Genomic DNA, 19,825 nt, shown 5'->3' on the forward strand with positions numbered 1-19,825 from the left:
ATTTGACTTTCTTTCAAAAGCAGCTCAAACATAGTACATGAAAGAATTAACTATAGCCATTGAATTCTACTATGCTGATATACTGTGCGTTATAGGGAATTATACAACGGGTGGGTCTGATCTTGGACGCTAATTGGTTAAAACAGCATTCCAGCAGGTGTCTATTCCCCAAATTACCACAAGCTAAAGCTATGATATTGAAATGCCTATTTACTCTGTTCCATCTCACTGCGCAATCCACTGTCTCATCAGCCCAGCCAGACAATTTATAAACTTCATCCCCACTGTAAAAAGCATCTAGACATTATCTCCCATTTCTTTTAGACTAGCAATCGGTTTTCAATAACAGATTTGTATAAAACTTGCAGTCTGACTCTCTGACATTTGCAACATTGTTTCATATTGAAATTCGATCTCTTGCTGTCCCATAGTAATGAACATGTAGGGATCGGGAGTCGGGTCGAGAAAGACAGGCAACTTTTCTCAGCCAGTCGAAATCATGAATCAGCTTCATTTTTATGGACAAATACAAAGACATTTCAATAGAGAACAGATAAAACTAAATGCAGCTAGCTTGCAGTCTTTCCAGCTTCAGTTTGAAGTGATTGTGTTAGCTGTGTTGTTGGCTAGCTCCTCTGAACAACAGTGCCCTGACGAGAGAGCACATTTTCTATGCCAGGTGAAATCACGCATCATGAGCTCATTCTTATGAATGTATCCAAATAAATGTTACTGGAAAACAGCTTAAACAAATGCAAATGCAGCTACTTTGTTGTTATTCTGGCTGCACTGTTTGGCGTGACTGTAAGTTAGCTGTTGCTAGCTAGCAAGCAAGGGATAATAACATATAGCAATAGAACATTTAGAAGAATGACTGGGTCGTGTCCAACTGTCCATAGATACAGAACAAAAAGTCTAAACGACTATGTCACGTCTATGGCAACCGAACCGATAGAACAAATGACCAGCCGGCTTGGGTAGCAACCCTAGATATGTCAGGACTATATCTCATGGAAGGATGAAATAGTATGAATAAATTAATCAAAATAAAGTTCATTAAAATATGTCAATCATTATTTGAATATGTTGGTTACCCGTTGTATAAAAGTGATAATGCCCTCGAAGCCAGTGTTTGGAGGATATATTGGCACGGTTTACCGGCCCTCAACTTAGTCTCGGGCCTAACACTCGTGCCAATATGTCCTCCAAACACTGGCTTCGAGGGCATTATCACTTAAATAATGCACACTATAGAATTCCTTTCAAGCCAATCAGAAACAAGTATTCAACAATGCAATGGTACAAGAGACGTTAGAAACTGAGTGGTTCGAGCCCTGAATGCTGATTGGCTGACAGCCGTGGTATATCAGACCATATACCACGGGTATGACAAAACATTTATTTTTACTGTTCTAATTATGTTGGTGACCAGTTTATAATAGCAATAAGGCACCTCTGGGGTTTGTCATATATGGCCAAAATACCGCAGCTCTGGGCTGTGTCTAGGCACTCCACATTGCGTCGTGCATTAGGACAGCCCTTAGCCGTGATATATTGGCCATATACCACACCCCCTCAAGCCTTATTGCTTTGAGTAAACACTGAAGATTAATACTTAGTGACATGACTAAACTGGAGGGAGCTAGGGAGGTTCATTTGACTGAGTAAAGCTCACACAGACATGTTTTAGATACGAGAGGGCAAAGGGTTATGTAATGCATGTCAGAGATAGAGGTGAGACAAAAGAGAGGAGATTTAGTTTACTTCTCTGGGTAAATACTACAGTAAAACTATAGGTACACATAGTAATTGGCACACACATAACATGGTATGTATCAAACCTTTCAGGTAAACATCCATTCAGTATATTTGGTAACTCATCAATACAAACATGAAGCAGGTTTCCTAATGCCTGCATACACAAACGTATGTGGACACCCCTTCAAAATGAGAGGTTTTGGTTATTTAAGCCACACCCGTTGCTGACAGGTGTATAAAATCGAGCACACAGCCATGCAATCTCCGTAGACATTGCCAGTAGAATGGCCCATACTGAAGAGCTCAGTGGCTTTCAACATGGCACCAGCATGGGATGCCACCTTTCCAACAAGTCAGTTTGTCAAATGTCTGCCCTGCTAGAGTTGCCCCGGTCAACTGTAAGTGCTGTTAATGTGAAGTGGAAACGTCTAGGAGTAGCAACGGCTCAGCCGTGAAGTGGTAGGTCAAACAAGCTCCCAGAATGGCACAGCCGAGTGCTAAAGCGGGTAGCGCGTATAAATCGTCCGTCCTCGGTTGCAACACTCACTACCGAGTTCCAAACTGCTTCTGGAAGCAACTTCAGCACAAGAATTGTTCGTCGGAAACTTCATGAAATGGGTTTCCATGGCCGAGCAGTCGCACACAAGCCTAAGATCACCATGCGCTATGCCAAGCGTCGGCTGGAGTTTTGTAAAGCTTGCCACCATTTTACACTGGAGCAGTGGAAACCCGTTCTCATCTTCACCATCTGGCAGTCCGACGGACGTATCTGAATCTAGACGATTCTGTGCTTGCAATCTTTGGGGAAGTCCCTTTCCTGTTTCAGCATGACAATGTCCCTGTGCACAAAGTGAGGTCCATACAGAAATGGTTTGTCAAGGTCAGTATACAAGAACTTGACTGGCCTGCACAGGGCCCTGACCTCAACCTCATTGAACACTTTTGGGATCAATTGGAAAGCCGACTGTGAGCCAGGCCTAATCGGCCAACATCAGTGCCCGACGTTACTAATGATTGTGGCTAAATGGATGCAAGTCCCTGCAGCAATGTTCCAACATCTAGTGGAAAGCCTTCCAAGAAGAGTGGAGGCTGTTATAGCAGCAAAGGGGGGACAAACTCCATATTAAAGCCAATGATTTTGGAATGAGATATTTGAAGAGCACTTTTGGCTATGTAGTATGTCTTAACAAACATGGAGATCAAATCACTTTCTGAACCACTTGCCTGTTTTATACATTCACCTGTTTCATAATCATGGCAGAGTATAACAACCAGTGGTTTCAATAAATGGTCAACCCACATGCAAATGTGAACCATCTCAAGTGTTGTTCTAACATTTCTTATGTGTGCAAAGTCATTATGCAGATATTATATTAACACACATTATCATAGCATTATGTTGGCAGTATACCTGCAGCCTTGGATAATATGACTGGACTCCTTGGTTTCTAATAGCATAGCTCTACTTTGGCAATTCACATCATTCTGAGTCGTGACTTTCAACTGAAATGACAAAGCACAAAAATTACAGCGGAGTTTGGTCAAATGGTGGCACTGTTGCATCAGAAAGATGTTCAAAGCAGTTCCCTATAGAGTCCATTATGGCGACTCCAGGCCTAGTAGACAATACCAAATAAGCATCACTCTGGAAAGCCTTATGCATATGATCTTATTTTCATTCAAAAGGCTGTTCATATGTAGGATCTTAATTTGAGCCAGTCTCCTACAGCAGGAAAATAATCCTGCAGAAATTGGAAATGTTAATTAGTATGTGGATTGTAATTAACAGAGATTTTTTTGTGGTTGATACATTTTCTGTAAGGTAAAATTACATTTGCACAACTTACAGGAGCAATTAGGGTTAAGTGTCTTGCTCAGGGGTACATCGACAGATTTTTCACGTAGTTGGCTCGTGGATTCGAACCAGCGAACTTTTGATCACTCTTAACCGCAAGGCTACCACCCACTTTCGAAGAGGAAATTACAAACTTTAGAAGCCTTTTTAAACTCACATACACTACACGTTTGAAATGTCCTGCAAAATTCTTCACCAATAGGGTGATCAAATGAAGATCCTACATCTATATGTGTTTTGTAGCAAGCAAGTTAAGCAACTGTGTATACCAGAGGAGGCTGGTGGGAGGAGTTATAGGACAGGCTCATTGTAAATATTGTAATACCATTAATGGAACGGGATCTAACACAAACATATGGAAACCACGTTTGACTCCGTACCATTCATTCCATTCCAGCAGGGAGCCCAGCCAACAGCGAGTTGCAGTAGTCCAGAGGGGAGAGGACAAGTGGCTGGAGGACCTGCGTCGCTTCCTGTGTGAGGTAGGGTCGTACTCTATGAATATTGTAGAGCAAGAACCTGCCGGAGTGAGTCACTGCTTTGATATTTACAGAGAACGACAGGGTGTTGTCCAGGGTCACGCCAAGGCTCTTTGCACTCTAGGAGGGCGACACTGTGGAGTTGTCAACCATGATGGAGAGGTATTTGTGCATGCAGGCCTTCCCAGGGAGCAAGAGCAGCTCCATCTTGTCGAGGTCGAGCTTGAGGTGGTGAGACAACATCCAAGCTGAGATATTTGCCAGGCACGCGAAAGGGGGAAGGAGATAAGTAGTGGAGTGTCATCAGCATAGCAATGATAGGAGAGACCATGTGAGGATATGACGAAGCAAAGTGACTTGGTGTATAGAGAGAAGAGGAGAGGGCCTAGGACCGAGCCCTGTGAGACACCAGTATTGAGAGTATATGGTGCAGACACAGATCCTCTCCGCGTCACTTTGTAGGAGTGGCCTGCCAGGTAGGATTCAATCCAAGAGCATGCAGAGCCTGAGACACCCAGTCCTGTGAGGGTGGAGAGGAGGATCTGATTGTTCACGGCGTCGGGGGCAGTGGATAGCTCTAGGAGGATGAGAACAGAGGAGAGAAAGTCAGCTTTGGCAGTGCAAAGAGCCTCCGTAACACAGAGTAGAGCAGTCTCAGTTGAGTGACCCGTCTTGAAGCCTGACTGGTTAGGGTCAAGAAGATCATTCTGATAACGAGAGAGTTGATCACAGAAAGCATGGTCAAGTGTTTTCGAAAGAAAAGAAAGGAGCGATACAGGTCTATAGTTTTTGACGTAAGATGAGTTGAGTGTTGGTTTCTTGAGGAGTGGAGTGAGTCTAGCCATTCTGCAGCCAGTAGTCAGGGATGAGTTGATGAGAGAAGTAAGAAAGTCGCTTCAGCAGCGGATACAGAGGAAGTGAAGGTAGAGAAAAGGGAATGAAAGGATGATAGGTCGTCCGGAAGTTTAGTTTTACTCCATTTATCGCTCAGCTGCCCGCAGCCTGCAGCCCTGTTCTGTAAGCTTGAAATGAATAACGCAGCCACGGAGCAGGAGGGGAGGTCCGAGCAGGGAGGGGGGAAAGGGGACAGTACGAGTCATAGGATGCGGAAAGGGAGAAGAGTAGGGTTGAAGAGGCAGGATCGGGAGACAGAAGGGAGAAGGATTTAGCAGGTGGGAGATATGATAAAGATTGTGAATGCGCATGACCATCTGGGTAGGGGCTGAATGTTGAGGATTGGAGGAAAGGGAGACAGAGACCTGGAGGGGGGTTGCAGTGAGATTAGTAGGTGAGCAACCTCTAGTAAAGATGAGGTCAAGCATATTGCCTGCCTTGTGAGTTGGAGAGGACTGGGAAAGTGTAAGGTGAAAAGAGATGAGTGGAAAGGGAGAGTTGAAAAGAAATTAATCGAAGGCAGACGTCGGGAGGTTGAAGTTGCCAAGTACGAAGAGCAGTGAGCCATCGTAAGAAAATGAGCTTATCAAGATGTCAAGCTCATTGAGGAACCCTCCAAGGGCACCTGGTGGGCGATAGATGACAATAATGTTACACTTGCGTGGACAAGTTACAGTGACAGCATGGAATATAAAATAAGGAGATGGACAGGTGAGATAGGGAGAAAAGTGGAAATCTCCACTTAGGAGAAATGAGTAGACCAGTACCACCACCACAACGACAAGATGCTTTTGGACTATGAGAGATAACTAAGTCAGATGAAGAGAGAGCAGCTGGAGTAGCAGTGTTCTCTGGGGTGATCCGTGTCTCCATCAAGGCCAAAAAGTAAAGGGACTGAAGGGCAGCATAGGCTGAGATGAACTCGGCGTTCTTGACCGCAGATCTGCAGTTCCAAACGCTGCCAGAGACCAGGAATTCCACATGGGTTGAGCATGCAGGGTACACTAAATTAGAAGGGTTGCTGCCAAGGTGTGGGGAGCATCTATAAAACCTTCAGTAAGAAGAGCGAACAGGTGTAGACAACACACAGAGTTGCCAAAGCTACAAAAAGAGCAAAACTGAGATCATCTGAAAATAACTAGGTAAGAAACTCAAGTGGTGTGGAGCCTTACTCTCTTTTCTTCCTCAAACAACTCCTCAAACAACTCAGCAGAACTGTCTTAGTTTTGCGACAAAACTGCCACTGACACGACCACCGCTTACACAGCTGCTGCTGAGTAACCAGGGGAGACTGAAGTACTAACACTAACTGCTGATTGCCTAGGAGAGGTGAAACCAATCTCCCTCCAATACAGCAACTTACTGCCAAAAACAATTAACAAATTGCCCTGTCCCTTAATCCTGGTTGATGTGTCAACAAGTATCTGCAAATTATGAGCAAATGATGAGCAGTCAGCAGTTCACACACCAAGTAGGCCACTAATTCTTTGAGAGGGTAGTGGCACCTGCTTTGTGTGTCATAGGAGGTTATTTTGTAAATCTGACCACTAGGTGGCACACCATCATTGTATTGCAGTAAGACTATACTGAATGAGACATAAAGTTCATGTAATAAACATATCAAACCAACACCATGTATTATAAATCCTTTATTGAGAGACATAAATTACAAAAATAATATAATATATAGCCCTATTATGAGGTGGGTCAAACTGTTATGTGATGCTTGTCATTTAATCTGAACCTGTGAGCGACCAATGAAAGGAGATTTGAGCAATTAAGTTAGTGTCATCAAACATTAAGTGAAAAAACAAGATAATTCACTTCATTGAGTACTCCTCAAGAATAAAAACATTTTTTGGGTCATCGTAACCTTGCTCGTCATGGTATCCATGCACGAGGCTGAATTTCCCTGATTGGTGGACTGGGGTGTGAGGTTAGCATGGTTGGTTGTTAATATTGGTCAGCAGTTTGTGATGTGGGGCCTTATATGGGGCAGTGAAAGCCCCGGGAGCCATTGTTCCACGCCCATCCTCATCAACCTGGCCCATCAAGATGTAAGGCATTCCTGAGAAAGTGATTGATCAAAAATGCATTTATTAGGCAATCTGGCAATACTGTCTATGATGACACAGCAGTCTATGCTGATAAGTCAGCAGTGTGTGTGCATCTGTGCATGCATGTATGTGTTGCGTAATGCTGTACATGCCAGTCAGATTGTCTGGGAAGAAAAATAGGTTACCTTTGCGGATGATAGGGCACTTCTTGCAGGCTGACACCAGTTTGACAGACATGTTCTCTCCAGCCTGGGTGATGGTCAGCTGGCCAGCTTTGTAGGCCTTGATGAGAGACACACTGATATAGACACTGCCCTGAGGACCAGGGGTCAGCGCTGTCACCTTACCCGTGATCACTGAGAGAGAGAGAGAGAGAGAGAGAGAGAGAGAGAGAGAGAGAGAGAGAGAGAGAGAGAGAGAGAGAATTTGTTATGACCTTAAATCGCTTGATTAATTTGGCTATCCAATGATGCTAGCCGTCTAGTGGAACTCACCAAATTCACTGGCACAGAAACTGCTCTTGATATTTCCATCCCTCTTACATGCCTTTGCACACAGTGGGTTCAAGTGAACTAGAAAATACAAACATTGTTTACACACATAGCCACACAAACACACAGACATGTGTATACATAAACTCAGGTCTTGCTACACCAGTACTTCAGCTTCTCTTACCTGGCTTCTTGATGTCTGGTTTAGTAACTCTGACCCTGTCTGGGCCTGGCTTGTTTGGTGGGCGGGTCCTGACTGGTTTGATTGGTTTGGGCTTGGCAGTGGGCTCCTGGGGCTGTGGGGTTGGGGGGGCCTGGTGTCTGGTTGTAGTGGGTGGTTGGGTGGTAGTGGTGGTGATGACTGTTCTCTCAGGCAGGATGGGTTTAACAACAGTCTTCCTGGGGACTGACTCTTTACGGGGTCCTGATCCTGTGTTGTCTACTGTGGGGGTTCTGGATCCGCGGGGGATGCTGGTGTAACTGGCCAGGAAGCCATCAGAGGTCACGCTGAGGTCAGACACAAATTGTACTAGGAGCACGTTCCCATTGGTCACAATGGTTCTGTGGGCAGAGAGTAATACAGAGGGAGGATTGGAAGAGAGTAGAGTGACAAGAACAAACAGATATACAACATATGATCATAGATGTAGACCACTAACAAGCATAATCATAAACACAGGAAGTCAGGCAAACACACATAGAGTTGTGTACCACTCACTGGGGGCTGACGTCTCCACAGTATTTTCCAATGCGTCGAGAGTCATCTTTCTCTCCACCGTTGAAGAAGGCCACGTAATCAAAGCGGCAGTAACTGTCTGACTCCACATCAAACTTATCAAACTTCACCTCAATCACCTAGCCCACACACAGAAATAAACAGAATGACAAATACAACAACGTTACACTGTAGGAACATCATTTGAAACTCCAATACATTTCTGCATATTGGTGCACATTTGGTTCTGTGGTTGGCGCAACATAACGACAGCATCATTAGCAGAAGTCCGTTAAGAATAAAGAGCATGGAGAGCTGAACATGATGACTAATAACCTGATCCCGCTCTACTGTGATGAGCCAGGAGCAACTGATGCCTGCTGGGTAATTCTTCTCTGGCCAGTTAGGTGTTTTAACTTCACCCTGGGCTTTTGTCATCTTTCCTCCACAGAATTGGGGCTCTGAAATTATTGATACACAGATCAATAAATAATCAGGTGACTAAAATATTTGACAGTGGGTATAAGCCTATGTTACAGTATGTGAGCTAATATACATAGGACATCGCAAAGATGTTGTTCCTTAGAAAAAACAGAGAGTGAGAGCCCAAGTTATACTGTAAAGCTCACCATCCACATGTGGTTTTCCTCCATTGAAGTAAGCCAGGAAGCCCCTCCCTCCAGTCTCAGAGTCGCTCACCATCTCCAGCATTATGGTGTTGGTGGTGGAGATGAGTGTACCAGGCCTGAACGTTCCACAGAACCTCCCCAGCTTCTGCACCATGATGGAGTGGCCATTGTACACATCCAGGTAGTCATAGCGACACATGGGGTCAGCCTCCAGGTCAAAGATGCGGAAAGAGAGCATGACCACATTGCCCTCTGGGACCTGAAGTTTAGAGAGAGGGCAGAACAGGCTTTAGGTCAATATGTAGGTTAAATTCAGAGTAATGGTGAAGTGGTATGTAGTGCAGGGCCAGTGACTCACTGTAATGCGCCAGGTACATTTGCTGTTGGGTTTGTAGTAGTTTGGAAATCCTTCACTGCCCACAAAGCCTGAGTCTGCAACCATGTCTCCCCCACAGTGGAACACAGGCCTGAGAGAGAGTAGGGTGGGAAAAAAGTGATGTATTATCATGTACTGTACTTTATAAACATTGGCTTAGGCTTACCACATCACTATCACTTTGGGAAACTCGCACACGCACACACGCACGCACGCACGCACGCACGCACGCACGCACGCACGCACGCACACACACACACACACACACACACACACACACACACACACACACACACACACACACACACACACACACACTCAACAGATCATCTCTATAAATCCCTCAGGCACCCAACAATAATGCCTCCCCTTGGCACACTGGTGTCAGTTTCAGGAGAATGGGAAGAGAGAGGGGATGTAGACAGGATGTAGACAGGATGGAGACAGGATGTAGACAGGAGGGAGAAAGGATGGAGACAGGATGGAGACAGGATGGAGACTGGGCCAAGTTAGTGGAGGTTAAGGTGTTCTTGACTAGAGCTTCATCAATGAGACCTCCTCCTAAAGAATTCTCCCCTATGTTTGTCCAAGTTTCTAACCCAGTCTCCCCCTCACCCCATGCACTTCCACGTCTGCTCAAATAATTCATCCAAGCTCCTTTTCCAACGGAAAAATACCAAACCTGGACTAATACCAGAATACTTTCATTGATAAATATATAATTGTTTGCCAGTGGCCTCACAGACAGTCATGGGAACAGGCACATTGGAGACTGTCTGTACAGGAGACAGAGGTGCACAAAAGTAACTCATACCTAGTGTGGAGCATCAAAACAGATAGTAGCGACATACTCAAGAAGAACAAATAAAACCCACAGACTTAGTCGTTACCATTATCACAACCGGAGGACAAAATAACTTTTCTAGGACTCCAGCCAACACTCAAGGCTTGACCTCAGACACATTGAGAAAGCGCCCAGTCTGTCACATTATAGGAGCTCAAACTTACAGAACCCCAGCAGACAGAGGCAAGCTGATGAAAGCTAAGATGTCCAGCCAGAGTCAAGCCATCCTGATCCAACCCCACACAGACACATACAGACAGACATACAGACCTCAAAGCACTGACATCTGGGGCAGCTCAACCACATCAACACCATGGACCATTCACAACGCCAACAACAACACTGCCATACCCCTAAGCTAACATACAAATGCAGGAAGCTCCGATAGGAGGTTCAGAGCACACTGCGTGAAATCTGAACATGGCACACTCAAAACCATACACCCTCTGTATATGGTTATTTTATATTGTGAACCATAGAAATAATGTAAACAAGTGCATCCTTGTGGATATTGCCACAGACAAATACACTGTGCATTCACCCAAATGGAGCTATCCACACTGTAAAGCCTCTTGCAAACATACATTGCACACACACCAACAAGCGCAATACACTCATATTCCCTACCTGGTGTAGTTAGTCTCTGGTTGCCTCTGACTCTGGCCCTGTGCCCATCCTAAACATAGAGCCAGGAGCACAGAGAGACCCCAGATACAATGCTCACACTTCATGATGCCGAGAGCAGACACAGTAAGAGGGTAAACCAGAAGAGAGAGATGGGAGCAAGAGAGGGGAGAGCTGGAGGACAGGGGGAGGGAGCCACTGGAGAGGCATAAAGAGGGAGTGAGAGAGAGAGCGAGAAGGAGAGAGATGCTGAGAGGTTAGGAGCTAGAAGGAGACATGACGGGGGAGACGTCGCGAGGGGGAGGGGAGTGTTTAATTAGAACCAGATGCTGTCTCAATGTTAACATTGGCCTCCATGCAACAGAAGGGGTAAAAGGAAAAGAGAGAACGAGAGACTAACGTCCCACAATGGCTGCACAAAAGTTTGTGCAATAGACTAATTCAAGGCCATAAATAACTGAAACAGCTTATTACCGTTGCACACAGAGCATGCAAATTATAGCTTTTATCTTGGTTGTTGCCAGGTTAATTACGGCATCGGTCTCAGTAGATCACAGAGTCTGCTGGATCATTATGATGCCTGGTTCCTGGCTGCACAGGTGGCGGTAGAGCCTGGGGTACCAGGTGGCCAGGACCATTACAAAGAAGGTCACTTCTCTTTAAATTCCAGTGCGACTTTTTGACCACTAGCTTGACTGATGTATTTAGATTAATGGTTCTTTATCAAATTTATGACACTTTTGATATTCATGAATAGCATTGGCTATTAGAACGGCTTTAGCTAAGCAACTTTCCAAAGTTAGATGAACATAAAGGTACACCCAGTATCTGAAGCCCCTTATTTATTTTTGACCATATTCCCCCAGCCCCCTAGAGCTCCTTTAGCTCCACAGACAGACAGACAGACAGACAGACACACAGCCTCCCAGTCAGAGTGTCTTCATCAGCCCCCACAATGCAACAAGATAGGGAACAACACCCCAGAGAGGCCTGGGGGAGTGTTCACATGATGTGGATCTGTAAAGCCGACCCTTTTGCCTGCATCGCTGGGCTGGGGCCTTTAGAGGGGGTGCCGTTTCATACAGACCATAAAAACAGCCTCTTTCAGACGGACAGAGCAGTAAAACCATGACCAAAGAACATAGGAGGTGGTATATGTTTATACATTCACATCCCCTAGTCATAATTACAGGTGGTCTCTCACTTTAACATGGATTCATGAATTATTGACTGATTGATATAAGCAAGAGCCTATGGGACTGCTTGAACTGCTTGAAATGTTGTTATGGTTGTGTTATGATCATTTTATGATACACCCCCCTATCAACAATGCTATGGCACGGCTGCTCATTAGCTTGCCTTGAACTCCCCAGTCAGTGTCTGGTGCCTGCTGTGTGTTAAGCTACATCTCTGATAAGAGGCTGAGACAGCAGGAATGTGGTGACGTGCAGAGTGAGTCTGCTGGGGGGCGGATGGCGTCTGTTTGTGAGGACTGCTGCTGCTAGAGCGGGGGAGCATGAGTGACCGTAACACCTGGCTGGAGTCCAAGGGGTGTAGGCCTCTGATTCTGCCACGACTCCAGAACAGTCCATCACGAGACACACATTCCTCCTGCAGGAGAGACAGCAAGGCAAAATGGGTAGTATGGGACTGTGGTAGGGGATGGAGGGAGGGGTGGATAGTTGGAAGATTCCAGGAGAAATTAACTAAGCCGATGGAGAAAATGGGGAGGGAAAATGAGACAGTTTAAATGCCGCTGCAAACCGAGGATACTCAGCAGTGCAAGTATTTATGATGGAAATTGAGTCATATTTATTTATTCCTGCTTGAGACGGATATCCCCCTGCACACATATACACTACCGGTCAAAAGTTTTAGACACCTACTCATTCAAGGGTTTTTCTTTATTTTTACTATTTTCTAAATTCTACAATAATAGTGAAGACATAAAAACTATGAAATAACACATATGGAATCATGTAGTAAACAAAAAAGTGTTTAACAAATCCAAAAATATTTTATATTTGAGGTTCTTCAAATAGCCACCCTTTGCCTTGATGACAGCTTTGCACACTCTTGGCATTCTCTAAACCAGCTTCACCTGGAATGCTTTTCCAACAGCCTGGAAGGAGTTCCCACATATGCTGAGCACTTGTTGGCTGCTTTTCCTTCACTCTGCGGTCCAACTCATTCCAAACCATCTCAATTGGGTTGAGGTCTGGTGATTGTGGAGGCCAGGTCATCTGAGGCAGCACTCCATCACTGTACTTCTTGGTAAAATAGCTCTTACACAGCCCGGAGGTGTATTGGGTCATTGTCCTGTTGAAACACAAATTATAGTTTCACTAAGCCCAAACCAGATGGGATGGCGTATCGCTGCAGTGCGCTGTGGTAGCCATGCTGGTTAAGTGTGCCTTGAATTCTAAATAAATCACAGAAAGTGTCACAAGAAAAGCACCCCCACACCATAACACCTCCTCCTCCATGCTTCACGGTGGGAAATACACACGCGGAGATAATCCGTTCAGCCACATCTTACAAAGACACGGTGGTTGGAATCAAAACTCAAAATTTTGGTCTCCAGACCAAAGGACAAATTTCCACCAGTCTAATGTCCATTGCTCGTGTTTCTTTGCCCAAGCAAGTCTCTTCTTATTATTGGTGTCCTTTAGTAGTGGTCTTTGCAGCAATTCGACCATGAAGGCATAATTCACACAGTCTCCTCTGAATAGTTGACATTTATTTGGGCTGCAATTTTTGAGGCTGGTAACTCTAATGAACTTATTCTCTGCAGCAGAGGTAGCTCTGGGTCTTCCATTCCTGTGGCAGTCCTCATGAGAGCCAGTTTCATCATAGCGCTTGATGGTTTTTGCGACTGCACTTGAAGAAATGTTCAAAGATCTTGACATTTTCCGTGTTGATGTCTTAGAGTAATGATGGACTGTCGTTTCTCTTTGCTTATTTGACCTGTTCTTGCCATAATATGGGCTTGGTCTTTTATCCAATATGGCTATCTTCTGTACCCCCTACCTTAAAACAACACAACTGTCACGAATCCCGCTTCCTGAGTCTGTGTTTGCCTGTGTTTCTGTCCTGGAGTGTGTTTCCGGTGTCCTGGAACGCACCCTGTCTGGTTGCCGGGGGAATTAGCTTGTTGGGAGATCGATGTTCACCCGCACCTGTATCCCATCAGTAATCTGCACATCTGTCCTGATCATCACCTCTCCCCTTCAAAAGCTCTGACCTGACATCCATTCCCTGCCGGATCGTTAGCCATGAACAGTATGTTGTGCCATAGTATCAGCCTCAAGTTGGATAGAATTAGTTTTGTTGTTTTTTACGTATTGCTTGCCTTAAACTTACCTCCGTTTGTTCTGTCTTCAGTTACTCACCCGGATCATTTACCCCATTCCCGCCTGGTCGTTGGAGGATTCCGCTACCCCATTGGATCCACCTATTTACTCCCATCAACTCACCACCGCTGCCCGCTACGCCACCTGGATATATCTACCCATTCACATTCACTTGTAAATAAATACTCACCTTCTTCCTACTCTCCTTGTCCTGGTCTGCTTCTGGGTTCGATTTTGAAAGAACGTGACAACAACTGATTGGCTCAAATGTATTAAAAAGGAAAGGAATTCCACAAATTAACTTTTAAGAAGGCACACCTGTTAATTGAAATGCATTCCAGGTGACTATGGTTGAGAGAATGGTTGAGAGAATGCTAAGGCAAAGGGTGGCTACTTTGAAGAATCTCAAACATAAAATATATTTTGATTTGTTTAACACTTTTTTGGTTACTACATGATTCCATGTGTGTTATTTCATAGTTTTGATGTCTTCACTATTATTCTACAATATAGAAAATAGTACAAATAAAGAAAAACCCTTGAAAGAGTAGGTGTTCTAAAACATTTGACCGGCAGTGGCCATGCATGCACACTGTCTGGAGTTGCAAAATATCTCTGGAACTTATTGGAGAGGAAATTGTTTTCAATAAGAGATGTCTCAAACCGAACAACAGTGGGAGGTGTGAAATGGAGTGTGACAATAGCAACTGCTGTTCCCGGACGAATCATAAAACATCTCTTCTCTCATTGTGGTTTCACTCCAAAGGATTCGCTCCTGCTTAAAAAAGATCTGTGTCCACCACATGCACATGCACAGACAGAATATAAACTGCCTCACAAACGTGTGCTCTTGCAACAAATACTCTTTTTTTTTTTAAATGTATTTAATAAACCATGAATTAAACCTACTGAGTAATGGGTGAGTCAGGTTATTCAGAGAAATGTCCAAGGCACAGAGAAACAGTAAAGAGACACTGAAGTAGAGACAGTGTGGCCATAATTATGAGAATGAGGATGAACAGTATGAATATAAACAGTCAAGTAAACCCTGTGACCTGCCAACAGGCCACGTCTTTTGGGAAGTATTGTGTTCGGATTTGGATCGTATATCCTCTACCTTGGCAACAATGAGGGAGGTATGAACTTGAGACTCTCAGAAGTTTTTTTCCCAAAATGGTTATGTAACACAGTATATCCGGTGTTTGTTTCCATCCAACTCAGGTCTCATGGGGAAATCCATACTCTATATCAGATAATAGCAAATCAAGCAACTATGAAAATAAAAGGCTTAATGTGGTTTTAAAGAGAGAGGTTAGCATGAGTGCATTCTAGAATGCAGGTCTTGTTTTCTAAGAGAACTCTGCTCCCAGGATAACAACAAAATAGTCATGTGAGTCTCTGTTCAGCAGCCCCCAGGTGGACAGTCTAGCATCTGTTGAAAGTACAGTTGACTTGCACAATGCCCTAACCATTTGGCCATGACTCTGTCCGTGGGTGGAAGTGAGAGTGCCAGTGTAAGTCCCTCTGCCTCCTCCCCCATGGTCAGTGTCCAGCAGTGCTCAGTCACTTCCTGCACACGGAAAAGACAGTGGAATGTTCAGATACACTTTGAACAGCGTTTTGCAAATCCAGGAAGGGAGAATGCAGACTTAGATTTAAGAGTTGAGGTCTTGTGGCTGTTTGTTACTACCAGCTGAGACCCACACTGGGCTAATCTGACCTAAGACCCATGCAGATATTTAATCTGCTCTTAAGTCACGCTGCCTGTTGCACTTAACCTGTGGATTTGGAGAGGGGAAGATTTCAGGAATTGTTTTGACCCATGCCAATTCCCTACTTTGAATATTACTTAGAACTGGAGCACTTAGGGATAGAGATATACAGTGCCTTGCGAAAGTATTCGGCCCCCTTGAACTTTGCGACCTTTTGCCACATTTCAGGCTTCAAACATAAAGATATAAAACTGTATTTTTTTGTGAAGAATCAATAACAAGTGGGACACAATCATGAAGTGGAACGACATTTATTGGCTATTTCAAACCTTTTTAACAAATCAAAAAATGAAAAATTGGACGTGCAAAATTATTCAGCCCCTTTACTTTCAGTGCAGCAAACTCTCTCCAGAAGTTCAGTGAGGATCTCTGAATGATCCAATGTTGACCTAAATGACTAATGATGATAAATACAATCCACCTGTGTGTAATCAAGTCTCCGTATAAATGCACCTGCACTGTGATAGTCTCAGAGGTCCGTTAAAAGCGCAGAAAGCATCATGAAGAACAAGGAACACACCAGGCAGGTCCGAGATACTGTTGTGAAGAAGTTTAAAGCCGGATTTGGATTCAAAAAGATTTCCCAAGCTTTAAACATCCCAAGGAGCACTGTGCAAGCGATACTATTGAAATGGAAGGAGTATCAGACCACTGCAAATCTACCAAGACCTGGCCGTCCCTCTAAACTTTCAGCTCATACAAGGAGAAGACTGATCAGAGATGCAGCCAAGAGGCCCATGATCACTCTGGATGAACTGCAGAGATCTACAGCTGAGGTGGGAGACTCTGTCCATAGGACAACAATCAGTCGTATATTGCACAAATCTGGCCTTTATGGAAGAGTGGCAAGAAGAAAGCCATTTCTTAAAGATATCCATAAAAAGTGTTGTTTAAAGTTTGCCACAAGCCACCTGGGAGACACACCAAACATGTGGAAGAAGGTGCTCTGGTCAGATGAAACCAAAATTGAACTTTTTGGCAACAATGCAAAATGTTATGTTTGGCGTAAAAGCAACACAGCTGAACACACCATCCCCACTGTCAAACATGGTGGTGGCAGCATCATGGTTTGGGCCTGCTTTTCTTCAGCAGGGACAGGGAAGATGGTTAAAATTGATGGGAAGATGGATGGAGCCAAATACAGGACCATTCTGGAAGAAAACCTGATGGAGTCTGCAAAAGACCTGAGACTGGGACGGAGATTTGTCTTCCAACAAGACAATGATCCAAAACATAAAGCAAAATCTACAATGGAATGGTTCAAAAATAAACATATCCAGGTGTTAGAATGGCCAAGTCAAAGTCCAGGCCTGAATCCAATCGAGAATCTGTGGAAAGAACTGAAAACTGCTGTTCACAAATGCTCTCCATCCAACCTCACTGAGCTCGAGCTGTTTTGCAAGGAGGAATGGGAAAAAATGTCTGTCTCTCGATGTGCAAAACTGATAGAGACATGCCCCAAGCGACTTACAGCTGTAATCGCAGCAAAAGGTGGCGCCACAAAGTATTAACTTAAGGGGGCTGAATAATTTTGCACGCCCATTTTTTCAGTTTTTGATTTGTTAAAAAAGTTTGAAATATCCAATAAATGTCGTTCCACTTCATGATTGTGTCCCACTTGTTGTTGATTCTTCACAAAAAAATACAGTTTTATATCTTTATGTTTGAAGCCTGAAATGTGGCAAAAGGTCGCAAAGTTCAAGGGGGCCGAATACTTTCGCAAGGCACTGTATACTATATATACAAAAGTATGTTGACACCCCTTCAAATTAGTGGATTCGGCTATTTCAGCCACACCCATTTCTGACGGGTGTATAAAATTTGAGCACACAGCCATGCAATCTCCATAGACAAACATTGACAGTAGAATGGCCTTACTGAAGAGCTCAGTGACTTTCAACGTGGCACTGTCATAGGATGCCACCTTTCCAACAAGTCATTAAATGTCTGCCCTGCAAGAGCTGCCCCGGTCAACTGTAAGTGCTGATATTGAGAAGTGGAACGTCTGGGAGCAACAATGGCTCAGCCGCGAATTGGTAAGCCACACAAGCTCACAGAACGGGACCGCCAAGTGTTGCAGCGCATAGCGCGTAAAGCTCATCTGTCCTCGGTTGCAACACTCACTACCGAGTTCCAAACTGCTTCTGGAAGCAATGTCATTGGGAGCTTCATGAAATGGGTTTCCATGGCCGAGCAGCCGCACACAAGCCTAAGATGACCATGTGCAATGCCAAGCGTCGGCTGGACGCATTCTCTGAAGTGATGAATTACGCTACACCATCTGGCAGTCTGACGAATTAATCTTGGTTTGGTAGATGGCAGAAAAACACTACCTTCCCCGATGCATAGTGCCAACTGTAAAGTTTGGTGGAGGAGGAATAATGGTCTGAGGTTGTTTTTAATGGTTCGAGCTAGGTCCCTTAGTTCCAGTGAAGGGAAATCACTCTACAGCATACAGTGACATTCTAGACGATTCTGGCTGGTCCAAATCTGAACAAAACATAGTCATCTATGTTCACATTTGGTCCGGATTGGACCAAAAACCAATGTCCGTGGGTGTGGAAATCAAGGCCGGGCCAGACTGACCCCCAAAAAAATAATTCCAAAAGGCGTTGGTGTTGGTCTCTGCTTACTGAGGTGTAGCCTACAGTGTTCCCTGAAATTGAATTTTATGAATGCCCATCTACAAAAAACACAAAAAAAGACATCTGGACATGACAAAAAAAACACAAAAGACGTCCAAAAGACGTCGGTTCGTGCTTACCATGTCAGCCAGCAATAACATTTTTAAAATAAAAAAATATTGTAATTTTGAAACTACACTAAAAGTGCAGAAACTGCAGTCGACTGTGGTATTTTGGATGCAGTATTTGCAGCATATTGTAGTTATACTGTACTCTAAGTGCAGTCTTTTTTTGTTAGGGTATGAAGGCCCATCCATATGGTAGGTCCACCATTTGTAAAAACAGGCCGTTGCATTGGCTTTATTAGTCCTGATTCCTGCGACTAAACAATTTCTCTTTTTAAGCTCTGAATATCAGCTACCCAACTTTTTAGGACTTATCTTGTGCCTATTTGCTATGGGTTTCCACAGCTGGAAATGCAGAAGTATTTTATTTTTCGCTATGATCAGCTTATCAAACATTTTACGGACACAAACTTGAAACCACTGATCATGAGAATGGGGTGAAACTCCTGGACAACAGTTGTGATTGTCCGTTCCGTATTGTCCATTCTACTTTGACCTGACCTGTTTTCAGGATATGTTGTTTGTTAACGTTAATGTTTTATTTGATTCAGGTGCCATTTAGGTGTAAAAAGTGTCCGTCTCAATACATTGGCATTCATTTTATCTCCAGCCTGTAGGCTACAGAAAATGCCACATACTCTTTCTACCATATCCTGTATCAACAGCACCCTGGAAAGGCATGCTGGGAATGGACAAACAAAATATTTATTTTCCTCTGACAAAGTGGGCACTGTATTTTACAGGGCCGTATCAGCGCTCACTCAAAAAAAAAACATGTTCCACTGGTTGAGAGAAATTGTCACTGTTTTTGGGCAGAATTATGTGAGGTTTTATTCGTTGTTGTTGGAGGTGCGTCTTGGCCAGTTTAGCTCAGAAAATGCCGCCCTCGCCAATCTTCCGCCATAGGCGGCCACCTAATCTGGCCTAATGAGCGGGCCGGCAGTGCTGGCAATTTGAAATGACTTCAATATGTTCGAATACCTAGCTAATCTACCGTAGACAATTTCAGAAATGTAACGTTGTATCACCAGTCAGGCTGGACCTGGAGCCTTCAACCAACTGTCCCCACAACCTCTGGTGGCAGAGAAGGTCAAGGAATAATACTTGACTAGATGATTTTAGCTACACTGATGTCCTTTGCATACCTGAAAGAATATAAACTACACACCACAAATTCTTCAAGACGGACAAAAGAAAACAGAACTAAATTACATTTCACTTTTTAATAT

At 44.1% G+C, this 19,825-nt stretch overlaps 1 protein-coding gene across 1 annotated transcript; it reads right to left on the reverse strand.

Annotated features, from left to right (window-relative positions):
- Positions 1 to 6,620: 6,620 nt before the first annotated feature.
- On the reverse strand, positions 6,621 to 10,965 carry LOC110533943 (procollagen C-endopeptidase enhancer 2). The gene is made up of 9 exons (XM_036990366.1): positions 10,726 to 10,965; positions 9,237 to 9,345; positions 8,879 to 9,137; positions 8,586 to 8,710; positions 8,253 to 8,389; positions 7,719 to 8,095; positions 7,538 to 7,615; positions 7,229 to 7,399; positions 6,621 to 7,054 (listed from the first exon to the last, which is right to left on the reverse strand). Exons 1-9 carry the CDS (start codon positions 10,827 to 10,829, stop codon positions 6,924 to 6,926), a joined length of 1,491 nt encoding a protein of 496 aa, XP_036846261.1. The 5' UTR covers positions 10,830 to 10,965; the 3' UTR covers positions 6,621 to 6,923.
- Positions 10,966 to 19,825: the final 8,860 nt, after the last annotated feature.

The sequence above is a fragment of the Oncorhynchus mykiss genome, chromosome 10 (genome assembly GCF_013265735.2).
Source record: "Oncorhynchus mykiss isolate Arlee chromosome 10, USDA_OmykA_1.1, whole genome shotgun sequence".
NCBI lineage: Eukaryota > Metazoa > Chordata > Actinopteri > Salmoniformes > Salmonidae > Oncorhynchus > Oncorhynchus mykiss.